Source organism: Centruroides vittatus, unplaced genomic scaffold (genome assembly GCF_030686945.1).
Source record: "Centruroides vittatus isolate TY-2023 unplaced genomic scaffold, ASM3068694v2 contig_1154, whole genome shotgun sequence".
NCBI classification, from domain to species: Eukaryota; Metazoa; Arthropoda; class Arachnida; order Scorpiones; family Buthidae; genus Centruroides; species Centruroides vittatus.
Window position 1 is genome coordinate 3,533,113 of NW_027120741.1, and position 17,842 is coordinate 3,550,954.

Here is a 17,842-nt window from a genome sequence, read left to right on the forward strand (position 1 = left end):
AACTCAGGTTTTCACTTAGACCCATGGCCTCACAGCCTAAAAACTGCATGCCAACATTAAATGTAAAGGAAGTAGTAACCATATGTACAGAGAGATCCTTCCTTTCTCTTCTTTCCATCTCATCATCATCTTTCTTTCCTTCTTGTCTCCCCTTCTCCCAGCAAAACACTTAATGTACACCTATTGTCTTTTTTTTTCTATTTTTATTTGTTACTTATCTCCACAGGCAATCTTGCTGACAAAGATCTTGCACCCATGTGGATGCAATCCTCATCGTGTAGAATGGAGAGTACAATACTTTGATGCACATTTAACTGTTGTGCAATTAACAGTCACTGGGTCTTCCTATATCAATGCTAGTACAGAATCCTCCACAGTTAGTATATGCACAGAATGCACAGTACATTTCTACTGTCTGCAATCAAAAGTGTTATGACCTACTTGTCTTGCACATTCAATGCTCAAGACAGTAGATGACTTGAGGATCAGGACATCATCATGACAGGTATCACTGACTGTATAGCCTTGCTGTTCCCAATGCTGAGCCATGAAAAAATACTCCCTCAACAAGTACAGGTCTCAATACCCTTGCACACAATATGACTTAACTAAAAACACAAAAACAATCAAACTCAAAGTATTGTCTAGTGTTGAAGTAAAATAAAAACATTTAATAAACATAATATGAGCTAAGCTGCTGGCCTAAACTTTTGTTTCGTCCTCCAATCTTTTATATCCTTTATTACACATGTATGCATGCAACACACAATTTGACACACACATCAGATTTGCATGTCCATCAAAAGCCTTCGTTTTGTGTGTCTTAATTTATTTTGAGGTACCAGAAAAACCAGGGATGCCTAAGAGATACTTTATTTGATGTGTTTAGAACTAAAATTTCAAATTGTTAGGAGTGACATCATAAATCTTTCAACACAAATACCTCTGGAATGCCACATCCAATCGAAAAATGGATAACATCTTTTTGGGTTGGTTTTCACAAGGAATTATATGGCATGATTACTGTGTGGTCAATTCTGATCACCCTCCATGTATGTAGTAAAATTCCAAGATGTTCAGAAATTATTTCAAAGTTTTGAAATAATGCTTCAATTAATTTATAATCTAATAGTTTTTTAAACTAATCATTATACAAAAATTTACTTTACAACAAATTACTAGATAGTTGTTTTCCATTCTTTAAAAAAAATCAAAAGAATACTAATATAATAGAAATTTACAGTTATAGATAATAAATTACTCATAAAAATAATAATTTGATGAAATGGTCCACAAAACATTAAAACTATGGTAATTGGAAAATAACTCCAAAATTTATTTATCTTCATTCTCTTTCTTTTCATTAGAAAGGTTTTTGTCTTTCCTAAATAAAATTATTATTTTAAAAATATAATTATTAATAAATAAAACTTACTTGAGGAACACCTGAAGATTGGCATGCTTCTAAAAAACTTTCAACATTTTTTCTGCATTTTGCCATTGTTAGCTTAGGCTAGAAAGAAAATTTACATTTAACAATTTCTGAATTCTAATTAAAAAATTTTCTTTCTGATAGTCAGCCAAGAAAAATCAAACAACTGTTTATCCTATTTATTTAATTGATTATTTTTATTAAAAGAAAATATAAAGATATTTTTTTCAGAATACCTATAATTTCTTTTTTGAGATATTTGTCTTTGTTAATGCAAAGAATAAAATATTTTATTTACTTTATAAATAAAACATTGAAATAATTATTCAATATCAGAAAACAATTTTAAATATGATTTTGCAAAATAAAGAATTCACACTTCTATAAAATTTGTCAATTTATCACTATATTAAACCCATTATTGCTGTACTCTTTGATAGAAAAACAGATTATTACGATAAAAATGGTATGAATCATATTACAGTAAGACCCCACTTAATGCTGCCTCAATATAACATGGTTTGCTTGAACCCTAAAAAAAGCTCAAAATTTACCCTGATTCAAATTATCACAGCATTATTGATTATTCCTAAACATGAACCAATCAGCAAAAGGTGGCAATTCGTCATAGCGCTGTACGTTCCTTAAATCTATGCTTATTTGGTGCAATTTTGGAAAAAATATATCATCATGTATGCCATAGGCAATATCAACTTCGCTTGGCAGGAATTAACTGATAAATGCATGAACGAAGTGAGGAAGAAGTTATGGCTGAAGGTAACCAAGAATTCTCAATGAGAAGAGCCTAAAGCTTAGTTCACACAGAGTGTGATATGCTAGTGAAAGCAAAAAACAGAACAAATAACACATCAGACATGATATTGTTTCTGGCAAATTTTACCATTTCGCAAATCACTTTGAAGTTCAGAACTGTCGAGCTTTTTCGCTAGTGAAAAAATTTTGCCACCAATCATATTCCTGCTAATTGTCACGTGGTTCTTGTTGTTTTCAAGATGGCTACAGAAACTTTCTCACGCAATAGAGTAAATGTTGTAATTATGGATTTTTAATATTCCTCTCACCAAGCACTGTTTTCTTTTTGACATATCTTTCTTTCTCAATAAATAAACAAACGTGGTTAATGACAGAATATCAGAAGCAGCCATTTTGTTTTTCAAGATGACGTTTTCTCTCACTTTGCAAATGATTGGCTCCTTAAAAGCTTTTCGCTTTTGGCTGTATGGGTCAATTTTTCTAAGCAAATAAAAACTGCTTTTTACTTTTCTCATTTGCTTTCGCTATTCACTCACTGTGAATCGATACAGCAGGACTAAATGTAGATGAGCAGGATATTGAGAAGTTACTGCAGGTTTCTGGTGAGAGCCTTACCAACAACAACCTTCAAGAACTGGCAGAACAAGGAATTCATGTAGAACTGGAAAATAGTGATTCTGAAAATGAAGAAACCAAAGAATTTCTCTACAGACTTCCATAGTAAAAGTTTGGTAATGATTACTGAAATTGTTGATCAAATTATAGTGAATAATCCAGATTTTGAAAGGAGTGCAAAAGCAAAATGAGGCATTTTTAATGCAATCTTCTGCTACTGACATTTGCTTCAGGAAAGAAAAAAGTGACAAATGAAACTATGCAACTTTACCATAAAAACAAGAATTTCAGAAGAGCCAAGACCTTCATCACAAAAAATGAACTTTACATTTCTGTGTACATATGTTTGTGTGTTATTTAACATATTATTATTATGCAAATTAATATAAAAATAACTTAAAATTAAAGTAAAATTTGTTTATTTTTTGGTCTCCTGTTCCCCCTTCCCTATTTACTCTATGTTAAAATGACCTCATTTAATGCTGTTTCATTTAGCACTTTGTTGTCTAAGAATGCATCCCCCACGTTAAGCAGGGTCTTACTGTATTCATATTTAAAAAAAAACAATATGAAGAACAAGTGATTCACATATACAAATTATTTATTAAAGTAAAAAAATGTTTTTAGAATTTAATATTGTCAGTTATTGTATGTATATAATTATCTGGAGCACAACTGTCCTAAGTGACAAACTAGCAATTTGAAGAAAAAATTGGAAATTGTTTTTTGTAAATAGTAAATTTTATGTATAATTTTGAAATATATTGATTATTTAGCCCCGTGGTTCTTAGAAAGAAAATATTTTAAAGTTTTTATTCAAAATTATTCCCATTGCTATATTCATAGACAATTCCATGTTTTTAGTTTATTCAATATATTAAAGTTTATTAGTTTATTGCTTTATTGTTTCCTGAGAATAGTAAATGTAGAATTTCTTATCAATTTTTGAATATATTGATGCTAATGCTACATGCTACAAAAATTGAGAACTACTGCTTTAGCCATTTCTGAAGAATACTTACATATCAAAAGGAATGTACAGGATTTGAGTTTTCTTAAAATTATTTTACAGTTAAAATTAACAGACTTACATTTGTTGTGCACCAAATATTTAAAATATTAACAAACTGCATTTAGAGGTTGTAACTTATTTAAATTTATTAATTATTCATTTGAGTTCAATATAGAATTAATTTCTATTACAGAATCAAATGTTTGCTCCTAGCATTTTAAAGTAAAGTTTGAATTTTCACACTGATGTCCAACTAGCTTTAACCTGAAGCTCATCTTCAAGTTAAAGCTAGTTGGACATCAGGACATGAGGTTTAAAAATCGGCAAAAGCATTTGTTTTTCATTATTTTTTAGTATGTATTATTTCTGCTGGATAGTTTTTATTTATTTACATGCACTGAACTTAATTACTCCAGTATTACATAGTACATAATTATTGCCACTTTCACATATATTTGCATTTTTATTTATTAAAGACAGAAGCATCAAATGTTTTTATTTAAATTATAAAAGTAGTTTATAATTTTTAAAGTATTTTATTACAGCACCATATTAGACAGTTTGGCAATTTGTTCTTAACCTGTAACACCTACAGTGCAATAACAATTTTAGTTAAGTAACATTTTAGTTGACAAAATAGAATAAGTTTATTTGAATGTGAATGCATTCACTGGCCACTTTTTATTCATTACTAGAAAATTACAGCATGTTCTATTTTTCAGGCAATGAAACTTTTTCTTTTCAAAACAGAAAAAAAAAAAATTCAATTGGTCATAAAGCACTAAAGATTGTTTAGTGTTCACAAACTAAACAATCACTAATGCACTAATTTTTGAATTTGAAGTTAAAATTTAAGATACTATACACTTCTATAAATGTATCTATGGAAGTGACATTTTAATGGAATTTGAGTTAATTATAATACTTGTGCTCCAGATAGACGATATTATAACTGAAAAGTCTAATTGTAATATTTTAAATTCAGAAATGATAAAAAGTTTTCTTGACTACATAAAGTCAATAATGGACATTTATATAATTAATAAAATTTACACATACCACAGATACAGAAGGCACATGGACACTAGCCACTGAATTTGGAAATACATAATTTGCTAAACGACATAACAATACTCCATCCATTAGTGATGAACTGAGATCTTCTGGTAATGTTATTTCCAATTTTGTTTCAATTATCTGCAAGATATTACTCATAAATCTTGTTCTAGAAGTTAAATTTTAAATTTTTAAAGTAAAAAACTATTTGACAAAAATATTTTGTGTAAAAGAAAATCATTTTTTATTTGCAATTTCTTTTACCTCACTTAACATTTACTAACCAGAAACAGACAGAAAATTTATAAAGAAAAAACTTCTCAATTTAAAAACAATCTATTGTTTCTCAAAAGTCAGTTAAACACCTTGCCACAATTTTATATAAAAATTGTGCTGTCTGAATAAATCAATTGATTTACATAAACAATTTACATTGAAAACTGATAGAAATTCTAGTAAAAATTTAAAGTAACTTTTTATCAGTAATGAAATATCATTTAATTATTATTATTATATTAATAAATAATTGAAAATTCTAGTTTTAATATTTTATCATGTAAATTATGGATAAAGTTTTTAAAGGTAACATTGTAATTACAACATATATGGACACGCATATATAAATATTTGTCAAAATGATTGAACATCTAACAAGAACAAAGTATTTTCTCCAGAAATTTTTACTAGCCAGGTGGATAAAAAATATAAGTGCTCTACAGTAATTTTTAAAGAAAGAAGGATTTTAATTGCAACATTGTTTTTCTTTACAAATAAACAAATATATACACATTACTTAGACACTGTGTTCCAATTAAATCTGACTTGTTTATCTAAGGTAAATTGTGGAAGAATACTTTGTCATCAAAGATTTATATGTAACACCATACAGTTCATTTCATGTATCTTGGCCATGCATGGTACTAAAATTAAGCTCTAGAAGTTTTAAAAAGGACTAAATTAGTCCATTGACTTCTCAAAATACAAATTTTGGAAAAGATTAAAATAATTTTAACTGTAATTGTAGTTGTACACATGCTCTAATAAACACAACTGTAAATAAAATTTATAAAGTGTTTTATTGTGTAATTTAAAAGTTATGCTCAATAAGTAGGTCTAATCTACTTACTGAGTATAACAGAGCACATTGTATGTAGCAATGTATCAAAATCTGGTTTATTTAATAATTTAAAAAATATTCCATAGGTATTCAAAGCCTTTCTCTCATTTTTCTTGCTTTTAGAAGCACTGTATTTTAAAAATGGGATGTTTTGCTTGCACAGTAGGAAGAGGAAGCTTGACCACTTTTAGATGGGAAGCTTCTCTTTCTTTCAAGAGTAATGTTCTATAAAAGCTATGAACTGTAAGCATGCATTCTGACAGAACAATTTGCAATCCTTATTTCAGCTACGTTGTACTACTTTATTGGTTGGCATCTATTTTTGAGCAATTCTTTCAGCTATTTTCTAAATCACAAAATGATTCTGGTCTCTCTGTGGCAAATTTTGATAGTCTGTGAATATTGTTCTGAAGAAGATTTTGACACAGAACTATACTAACAAGAACAAAATTAGGAAGAGATACTTTTGTGACTTTTACAAAACCACAAAAATTAGTATAGAGAAAAGAGCGATAGGCTGTGAATAAAGCTACTGTGTTATCAGAGTTTTTGATTATTCCACAACCCATCTTGAGTACCTAAGATAATCAACATTCTACCGTATATAAAATTTGTTTCACGAGTCTGATATCTCCTACTGATCTATAGACAATTTTTCCACTATATTCTATTCATGAATTTTCTTTGTCAATGTCTTTCGCTTCCATTTTTCTAATAAATTCACAGGTGTTTTCTTGGTCTTCCTCTTTCTTCTTTTGTGGTTTCTGTTCCATATCTAGCCTTGGAGATTTGTATTCTATAATTCTTCTCATACAATCATACCATATTAACTACCTTCTTTTTATTTCATTAATAATTGATTATTTTACTAATCATTAGTGATGTAACGAATATACGGTTACTACCCAGTATTCAGCCTATTTTTCGCTATTCGGCTGAATACCGAATATTTAATCACTATTCGGCCGAATACCGAATACTTAAAAAACAGGAGTAAGAAATAACAAAACCACAGTAAATTAATCATTTTGGTAACTTTTATTAATGCTGAACATTAAATTATAATTATTAAAGTTAATAAGAAATAGCATCTAACTCTAGTATTAAATTATTTCGTAATTAAATAATATATATTATAGCCCGATATCTTATGGCATTGATGGCGTGTATGTTAGAATGATAGAACGATAACATTAATGCCCGATACGGGCATTAATGTTATCGTTTAGTTAATTATGTTATATTCGTATTCACGTATATTTTTATATATTTTACGATATTTTAAAATGATTTATGAAACGTTTTATTGAAACTTATCATATTTAATTAAAGAATTATTTATCTATCTCTAGAAGATGAGTGAGTAATATATAATTTATTTTATATTCGTATATAAAGCAAAGAATGAGCATTTCTCATTATATACAAAAGATAACATTTGAAATCATGTTAATTTTAAAAATATTGACAAAAACAATAGCAACAAAATATCACAAAATTTCACAAATAGAAACCCCCAATAATATATTTGAACTGTTCCACAACTGGGGAGAAACTAGACCATATGTCCCCACTAAAGTATATCCTTAGGGATATACTTTAAAGTATAGTATAAAGTATAAAGTATATCCACTAAAGTATTCAGTCTACAAGTACATAGTAAAAACAAAATTTTAGTGCTTAATTAAAAAGTTAAAAAGATTGATTGCAAATAAAATAACTTATAGGTTATAACTTGCATCTAAATACCAACAACTGCCGAATCATATCGGGCTATTTATGGCTATTACATAAATTATAAACCAATTTGGCACTAGAGGTAGACGTTAGGTTCCATCTCATATTAACTTTAATAATTATAATTTAATTAATTAATTTAAATAATTTAGACCTACTGGAAGAAAAACTCGTAGTGACAGCGGGCCAATAGAAAGCAGGATGTGCGATCCTTTGCCATAATGCGGTTTGCGCGCCAATTTTCATACGTGCGTTAATCAAGCTGAATAGTTTGGCCGAATATTCAATATTTGGCCACGCTGCTGGCCAAATATACTATTCGTTACATCACTACTAATCATCAGTTTTTTGACTTTTTCTATTTTATTTTATTCATGTATACAGAGTCTATACAGGTAATTCTATCTGTGATTCCCTGACATTCCATGACCAATTATGACAGCATTCCCCAACTTATTAACATCTCCATTTCCCAGTTTGGAAGTGCATATTTTTTTTTTGCCATATATGTCTCCAAACTGGAAATAGAAGCTAAGCTCAAAGGTGCAAAATTAATCAAAGTGAACTTTAGAGGAGACAAGACAAGAACTTTAGAGATGCTAGAAATTTTTGAAGCAAACATTAAACATGTTTAATGTTGCTTCAAAACTGCTTCTTCATGCTGAGATATACAAACAGCAGGGATTGTGATTCATTACCAAATGCATGGAGGTCATATTACAACCCGCAAAAGAAAACACGAAACTAAAACAAAATGTAATAGCACTAAAAACATCATCTCCTAGTTTTCTTTATATATGATAAATTATTATTTTACACAAATGAATTTATTAAATTATTAAAAATAGAATGATACTTAAAAATTTTTCTGTGGAAAATTCCAAAATTTAAAAATTATTATTTGAATTTTAACAAAATAAAACAAAGAATAGGGTGATTGAGAGATAGACCTAAAGAAGAACTGTAAAACAGATCAAAAATGTTAGTCAAAACATTAAACTGGTGCTAGAAAATGAAAAGGTTGGTACATGATATTGTTAGAATATTCTCCAATTTGAATTTATTTTTCATATCAATGTAAAATACTTGTAGCATTTGTTTATTTTATTTTAATTTGATCAAAAAACACAAAAACAAACATATCAAATTTCAGAAAATTGCTGCATATTATCTCAACTTACACAATTAACATTTGCTCTATGTGAAATTTGAAAGGAAGGTGTTATCTTTCAAGGCTCTAGTAGTACTCATAAAACTTTATTACTTTCATGACAGATTGTCAGTGCAGCTCACACTGACTAACTACTACTAATGTCAATAAGCCACTAATTATTTTATTACCCCATAAACAAAAACTCTTCCTGGTTGTAAGTTGATCAAATTACAATGTTGTTATTCTATTGTACTCAAAAAAATGTTTCTTGTAACATTTAACAACTAGTTTTGTTACATTTGATTAATTTTATTTTTTAGTCACAGTTTAACTGGCATGCCGCTTACCCTGGGGTTTTCAGCATTCTGGTTCCCCCAGTAATATGCAGCATGCTGGGTCAATCTGCAAAAATATGGTATATTTTTAACTTTTGGTTAATTTTGTTTTTTGAAAATGTAGAATGTCAAAAATAACATCTACTATTGATATAAGTGAATGATGTTAAAATTCCAAGATGAACAGTAGTATGATTGGTATAAATTAACATGTGCATGTTCATCTTAAAATGGAATTTTGTTCTGAGACTCCTGTAAGTCAAACATAAAAATAATGGTAATAATGGCATAAAGTTCCCAAAGCCAAACTCAAGATTATATCACAAATATATATATGAAGCAAGCAATGCCATAATGTTGTAAATGCTATTTTCTGTAAATACATTTTATTGAAAAATTAAATTCTAAACACAATTTTTTAAAAATATATAAATTTTATATATTTAAAAAAAATTTAATATAATAAATATTAAATGTTTATTTCTAAACACAATGTTTTCTGCTGCAAAAAAATACAGTGGCAATATTGGCCATATTTTGAAGCCAAATTTATGTGAAGCCATAACATTTAAAATACTGAAGTGCAAGTCATGTGACTTTTAGTGCTTAAAAAATTTGAGCTTATATTTATGCTATTTTGATATTCCAGAGAATTTGTAACCTAGTGAGTCTTTTACCATTTTATCGTAAAACTGAAATGAATTCATTCACTAGAAAAAGTATTTTTTTACCTCTCCTGAAAAGTTTGTTTTTTTTTCACATTGCACACTTCATATATATATATATATATACACACACACACATATACATATATATATACAATTTACAAAATATATATATATATATATTCGTAAATTGTCACTGTGCATATACAGTAATAATATACAATACAGTAATGAGGTTTAGGCATAGTGCACTTCAAACATTTTAATTAATTAATTTTGATATTTTATTAACAATGATTCATGCAAATGTTGAAAGACAACCATGTTCTAAGCCACTAAAAATAATGAAATAAAGCCATAATGATACAAATAGGGTGTGCTTACAATATTACATACAACGTACAATATTCTAGTAGAAAATTACCTAATATTAATCATTAAAAAAACAGATTTATAACTCAATTGTTTAAGGTGATTGTTTGGTTATTTATTTTACAATATTACATTTAAATATTGTACTGTATCATTAATGAGTGTAGATAACTGTTTAAAATTAAAAATAATTTTTATTACTACAATAGTTTTGGCAATTGTAGATTGGATAGTCATAAGTTGGGAATTGACTGTCTTCACAGATCACAGAATATCTATGTTAATTCCTAATCTTTTGTATATTTTGTTGAAAGTTAAATATCAAAACGCTTTCTAATATGGTGATAAATTTATATTTCTTGTAAGTGATTTATATAATACTATATTATATTATAGTATTATAATTACATATAATATTCTGTATAATACTATATTATATTTATTTACTCATATTTCAGGCCATTAATGTAAATTACATTTCACTGGTATATAATTATATATCACTTATTCATCTTTAATTATATTTTATCATTTTTTTTTTAAATTGAAGATCTACATAATTTTCAATATATTTTTAAGACTTCAGAACATATTTTAATTTAATTTACAAATAATAAAGAATAGTGTAATAATTTTTATTATGCTTATTAAGTTTTAATAAACTGATGCTTACTGAAATGTACACAACTTCATTTACTTTTATTTTTTATTAATAATTGTATTATTATTGCATTTACATACAGGGCAACAAAGAAATGTATTAACCAAAATAAGTTATTAAAATTATTAATTTTTTCTAAACAAATCTTAATTTATAATCAAATTCTATTTCTCTCTCTTTCTCTAATTTTTCTTCTTTAGTTAATACTATGCTATATTAAAATGTTATTGATAAAATTTAGCTAAAACATTTAAATCAGTTTTTATGATAAGTACTTTTAATTTTAAAATAAACTTGGTAATTCACTCACCTATAAAAATTTTTTTTCTGAATTTGATCTTCCAAAACTGAGTTGCATGCATCATTTCAGAAAATTTATACTTAAAAAATTACATACCACATACTTGAAAAAATATTAAGTTAAAATTTTAATTTTAATTAAACTAATATTGTTTAAATGAATGAAGAACAGATTGAATAATAAGTAAACAAAACATACATACAAAAGTAAATAATAAGTAAATGAAACTAACTGATCATTTGTTTCATTTCCTTTATTAATAATTTATTTAATACAAATCAGTAATTTGAATTAATTAAATTTATGTTTTATATATTAATAATATAAAATTTAAATATATACATCATCATCATCAATATGAAAATCACTTTTATTGTTAACAAATTCTACTGCTTTCAATGCAGCACTGTTACTAAAAAAATAAATAACCATTTAAAATTTAACATTAGAACCATGATCAAAACTTTCAAAATTATTTATTTCTCTGATGTTTAATACTACACATAAATATTAATTCATATTTCTAAATGATATTTAAAACTGTGTCTGTCTATCAACTTTTATATATTTGATTTACCTTCAATTAAATAAAAAATTTTTTAATAAATTTACTTGAGTGAGTGCATTATAATAAATTATATATATGTAAATAAACATACCTCCCTAAGTTTCTCTATCAGTTCCTGTTCTTCCCTAGCTTTATCCAATTCTCTTCGCATTGTGAAATGAGGATGAATAATTTCTAGAAATGATAAAAATTATAAATAAAACTAATAAATATTAATAAATAAATAACAAAATTATCATCATGTAAAATTTTTTTTTAAATTTTGCATATTCAAACAAAAACTATATTCAACTTTTAGAATACAAATGTGTTAAAAAAAAATATAGTTATAAAACAAAACTCTATATTAAACAACCATTAACCTGTGATAACATGCAGTTCTTTTTATAAGAGTTTACACATACATAAGGCAGTGATTTTTTGCTGATTCTTCATATGTAATTACACTGCACATAATCACTATTCCTCAAATTTGATAATTCTGAAAAATCCTGTAATCTGTCTTATCTACATGTGCCAAATTTCATCATCATACATTGTTTAATTTACAACATATTATTTTGTTTACAGAACAATGTCCTTGAACTGGCTTCCATAAGCCACAAAATTTCCTGACAGTACACTGAACAGTAAAGTGTTGTTCAGTGTACTGTCGAGAAATTTTAACTGTAAATGTATGTATTTTTAAAAAGGATGTGTATTAGTTAGCACTTCTTTATCAAATGTCCTAAAGAAAAAGCTGACGGAAGAGGGCATATACCCAAAACACATATCAGTGTGCAAGATATTCCTGAATAAAGACTGATGTTAAAGATGCATAAATGTCTATCTATGTACTCAGATATGAAGTAAAGAAAGAATTAAAAGAAGACATGGTTTCAGAATAAATCAAAATACTTTTCAAAAATGATAACATATCATCAGATCTAAGCTTAACAACACTGAAAGTAAAATGTAAAAGTCAATAATAGTATTATCCAGTCAAATAAAAAAATTTTTAATGATTTATTATTATTATTAATCATGAGATGATTAATTGATCATTTTTTTGAAACAATTTTATATTAATTATTTCAATTATTTTAAAGTATTTATTATTCAAATAGTAGTCATTCTATTTTCTTTTTTTATATTTCATTTTCAATATTGTTATTAAGTTTGAATGTGATAGTTTTTAAAATATATTTTATCAATTGATAAATTATCTCCTTAAAAATTATTAGCATTGTATCTTATTAATAAACACTCTATTATTCACATCTTTAGTTATAAACCTAAAAATATGAATAATGGCATGTTCATTAGTAAGAGTAATAAGAGAACCAAACTTATACATATAGAATGCAACTACAATATTTATTTTATTAAGTTAAATGGCAAAAATTTGTTTACATCCTGTGAAACATATAATACCTATGTGGTTCCAAAATGAAAATATATATATATATAAATCTTGCTCAAATATAAATAAGAATTTAATAGAAAATTCGTGTTTTATATCAATAAATTACACATTTAATTTTTTATTTTAAAAATTTAATACCTGAAACTGATTTTGCAGAATCATTATTTGATCTCTCCCATTTACTACTGCATTTTGCTTTAGAAGATACTATTTTCTGGTTTTGTGATTGCTATTAAAAGAAAAAAATGATTAAATTGTATAAAAATTTAAATTCAATAAAAATAATTATTTTAAATAAAATCATATTTATATTAAAACAAATTTTGAATTTATCAACAACATTGTTCATTAACACATCATGACAAGTAATACTTGTCAAACAAATCTTTTGGATTGCAATATATGCAATCTTATTACATATATTAAAAAACAAAAAAAAAATATTTAGTTACAGCAAAAGACTTATTTTAATCAGTAATATTTTGTATATCAATGGTTTTATAATTTATATTTAGAACCAGTACTATGTTTTTACACTAAATAATAGCATTGCTGAAGACAATTACAGAAAGTCCTCACTTAATGTTGTTGGAAACTGAGCAGGGCTGTGGAGTCTGTAGATTTTTACACGACTCCGACTCTTCCTTACCATTCGACTCCGACTGGGGGGGGACTTGTTATCAAAGTAGGCCTGAAAATTCTGACATTATCATGTGACTTCAGAATATAAACTTCAATAAATAAAGCTCTAATAATAAAGATAGAATACAGAAACTTTTTTATTCCAAAGCTAAAATACTCCACTAAGTAATGACATAGTCAATATATAAATATGTATTCAATAATTTTTACTTCTCCGGCTGTTATATACCTCATATAACAGACAAAAAGTGTAGCGATCGGTCAAGAAATGATCCCACTCCAAATTTTTGCATTTTGGGACTCAAGACATCGCAAAATGTCAAGATATGCGAAAGATTCAGGTTTTTTTTCTGAATGTACAAATGTTACACTATATGGGAGGATTGATCTTGAATCGAAGTTGGATGGTTTAACACAGGAGTTATTAAACTTCAAAATGGTTGAACTAAATCGGTTGGTACACATTCTAACATCCATGCATACAGAAAAAACCCCAAATGCTTTTGCATTTCTCTACATTTCAATGCTTCCCGAGTCCAAGAGTAAAAATCTGGGAAAGTCATTTTTTGACTGATCATCATTCTTTTCCTTTGTTATAGGTCTATACTGTATAACAGCCAGGAAAGTAATGACAATGATTCTGATTACTTTTTAAAAATACAAAATAAAACGATTTTAAAAATTAATTAAACAATAAAATTTGACAGATCTACTGACTATATAAATTCACACTTATTGACTTGTTTGATGATGACAATGGTATTTGGTAAGCATGTATGAATAAAAATAGTAAATACAGTAGTGAACCGAAAATCAGAATCAATTGGGGACTGGGGTTGTTCAGATTAGGGATTTGTTCCGATTACGGTTTATGTACGAAAAAATATATTAACCTGTCCGATGTTCAAATTTTTCTCCGTTGCGTGTCGCTTCGTGTTGAATTTTCGTCGATTTTAAGCCTAACGAAAATTTTTATAATAATAATCGAGGCTATCGTACCGTTAAAAATTATTTCTGCATTTTGTACAAACAAAATATATATATTGAAGAATATAAAAACATGAAAATTATACTTTAGAAGTAAATTTAGTATCAAAAACGTTTGATTCAGCACGACACAGTCTGACTGAAAATCGTGCCGATTACCGGCAATTCTGATTACCGGGGTGCCGATTTACGAGTCTCTACTGTACATTCATACACAAACAAATTAGTTTAATAAAGATGTTGTACATAATATACAATTATATTGGGTAATATATAAGTATATAGATGCATTAAGTCAAGAATGAGAAATATAACATTTAGACTGGTAAAGAAAAAGGTTGCTTATTTTGCCATGTTGATTTATTTATTATTTTTCATCTCTGTTATAAACTGAATTACTCCTTACAAAAAAAAAATCACTTCTATTAAGTCAGCATTCACTGAAGCTCTTAAATCATATTTAATAATTTTAAAAGCGGAAAATAAACACTCTACTGAAACTTGGTTGGTGGCAATGCTGTGAAAATCAATATTGTATTTTGGATAATGTCTGGATAGTGCAGTATTGCCGTTTTAACATCAAAACTTCAAGAGTGGTCAATGTGATTTATTTTTTCCAGTGCATAGTAAATATCATCTTCAAATTTTGTAAGATTTCCTTTTCTGTCTGTATTCATATTAGAACTCAAGCTTAATTTTGCAGGTAAAGATGAGTTTTATAAAAAACAAAAAAAAAAAAAAAAAACAAAACTAGCAGATGAGCCAGATGTTGCTTGGGCAAAAAGTAACAATAATAAAAATTAAGATTATTAGATTATAGCCGATTTTACCCATTTTCACTGGGTGCAAGAATTAGGTCTCTTCCAAGACTAATTAGAGAATTTTTAGATGCGTCTAAAAATATGTTCAATTTTTCACAAAAACCACCATCTAAAATAGTACAGTAGAAACAGAGTTCTTCAGGGTAATCCTTAACAGTCTCCCTCTCCCCTGCGAGAGGAATTTCGAAAAATCCCTTCTTAGTGTACATTCTTATGACATATCCTAACTGTGTACCAAATTTCAACTTTCAACTCCTAACCGTTTGAATTTTGAGCTTGTTATTATTATTAACCCATCTCGATTATATTATAAGATTGTGAATGCTAATAACAAGTAAAATATTCATAAAGTCTAACCACACTGGAGATGTGACACATGATCCCTTTTATGTCTCTACCCTGTCGATCTCCTTTAATTAAGAACCAAAATTTAATAGCCTTAATGCCCTTTATACATATGCTACTATGCCAAATTTTGTTTCTTAAACTTTACTCATTCTGAGATATTGTTTAATATTTCAGAACAGAATAAAGATTAACCAAATTAGATGCCAACAAATGTGCATGCACGTGCAAATTTTTCCCTTTATTTGACATTTTTTGGGTTTGAGAGATCTCCAAACATATAGATTTGCAAAAAAATCGGAGGATTAAATGTGACACAATTGAATACTTTTTCATTTTTTATATACATAAGTTGGGAAAGTAAAAAGGAGTCAGAGTTGGGCGATTTTTGACAACTCCGACTCCAACTAAAACACCAATACTCCATAACTCCAACTCCACAGCCCTGAAACTGAGACATTAAGCAAAAACAACATATAATAAAACCAATTCTACTACAAGCTAAATAATATATACAAGATATAATTCAGTTAATATTATTCTAATTTCATCATGCTTGAACCACTAGCATTTATTTTCTACTTCATAAAATAAATTTTCTGTTTATAAAGAAAATTCAACAATAATTGTTAATGATTACAAATATACTTGTATCTTTTCTCAATAATGTTATAATGAAATAAGATTAAGTGAGGACTTGCTGCACAAGAAGAAATTCTTTGATGTTTATTTCATATGCACACATACATCACAAGAAAAAAAACTACATGTAAAGTTTCATTTATCATAATGTTCAATAATACAACAAAGAATGTTAATAATTTTTATATATTCTAAATGCTACTAAAGGCATTTAGTGTATGTAAACATTTTTAATATCCTCTTTGATGTAGGTTCTTCTAATTTGCAATATCATATTGTTTTATAAAAGTTACTTTAACTTGATATACCAACTGCAAATTACATCAAAAAGTTATTTGCATAATCTGAATAATTCCACTTTAATTATTTTTTTTTAAGTTGACATTCACTAATATTATTCAAAATAGTTTTAAAAACAGTAACTATATTATTATTAATTTTTTTGCAAATGTCATGCACAGCTGATACTGGTTCCAAGTGCTACGCCAAACTAAAGTCAAGGCATAACTACCCAAACAAGTGTTACATTAAGCTTCTGTGTTGTTGGTATGTGTGTCAATACCTAGAAACTTCCTAACAATGTGACATGTATTCAATATCGCAGCTTTCTGTAGTGCCATGTATATGTTTTTATTATTATGTTGGGTGTAGTGGGTTACACTTGATTGACACCAGTAGCTGTATACTATGCCTGACCAGAGTCAAGGCATAGCAACCAAAACAAGACAAAAATTAAATAAATGTGTCAGTGTGTGTATCTGTATTCAGGAATTTCCTAACAATATGACATGTATTCAATACATTGGCCTTCTGTAGTCTGATGTATGTATTTCTATTCAATTGTAAGGTTCTCAGGCTTTTGTGTAGTGTGTGATATGACACCTGTAGAAAAGAGAACAACAGGTACAATAAATACCCTTATTTCCTGGGTGAGTTCTGTGTACTCACTGATTTTTCCAATGCATGTGTATTGTACATTGTAAGTGTTTAGAATGGATATATCTATAATGTATGTGATTTTATTGTGTTTGTCAGTGTGATGTCTGGTCTGTTGTGGTGAATTGTTTTATCTGTGATTATGGCTCTGTTGTAGTACATTTTGTGCATGTTGTTTTCCAATACTATCTGTTAGATGTATATGTAGTATGGTTCATGGATGTCTACTAATTTGTGTTTCTTTGCAAGCTCTTGTTGCATTATAT

At 27.4% G+C, this 17,842-nt stretch overlaps 1 protein-coding gene across 3 annotated transcripts in view; it reads right to left on the reverse strand.

Moving 5' to 3' along the window:
• LOC136979182 (leucine-rich repeat and calponin homology domain-containing protein-like) overlaps positions 1-17,842 on the reverse strand; it is a 98,210-nt gene that overhangs the window by 8,716 nt on the left and 71,652 nt on the right. For all 3 annotated transcript variants that reach the window (XM_067275123.1, XM_067275117.1, XM_067275129.1), the window contains 4 exons: positions 13,342-13,432; positions 11,890-11,972; positions 4,893-5,030; positions 1,436-1,513 (listed from right to left, as the gene is read on the reverse strand). In XM_067275123.1, coding sequence (XP_067131224.1) covers positions 1,436-1,513; positions 4,893-5,030; positions 11,890-11,972; positions 13,342-13,432 — 390 coding nt within the window. The remainder of the gene's footprint in view (positions 1-1,435; positions 1,514-4,892; positions 5,031-11,889; positions 11,973-13,341; positions 13,433-17,842) is intronic.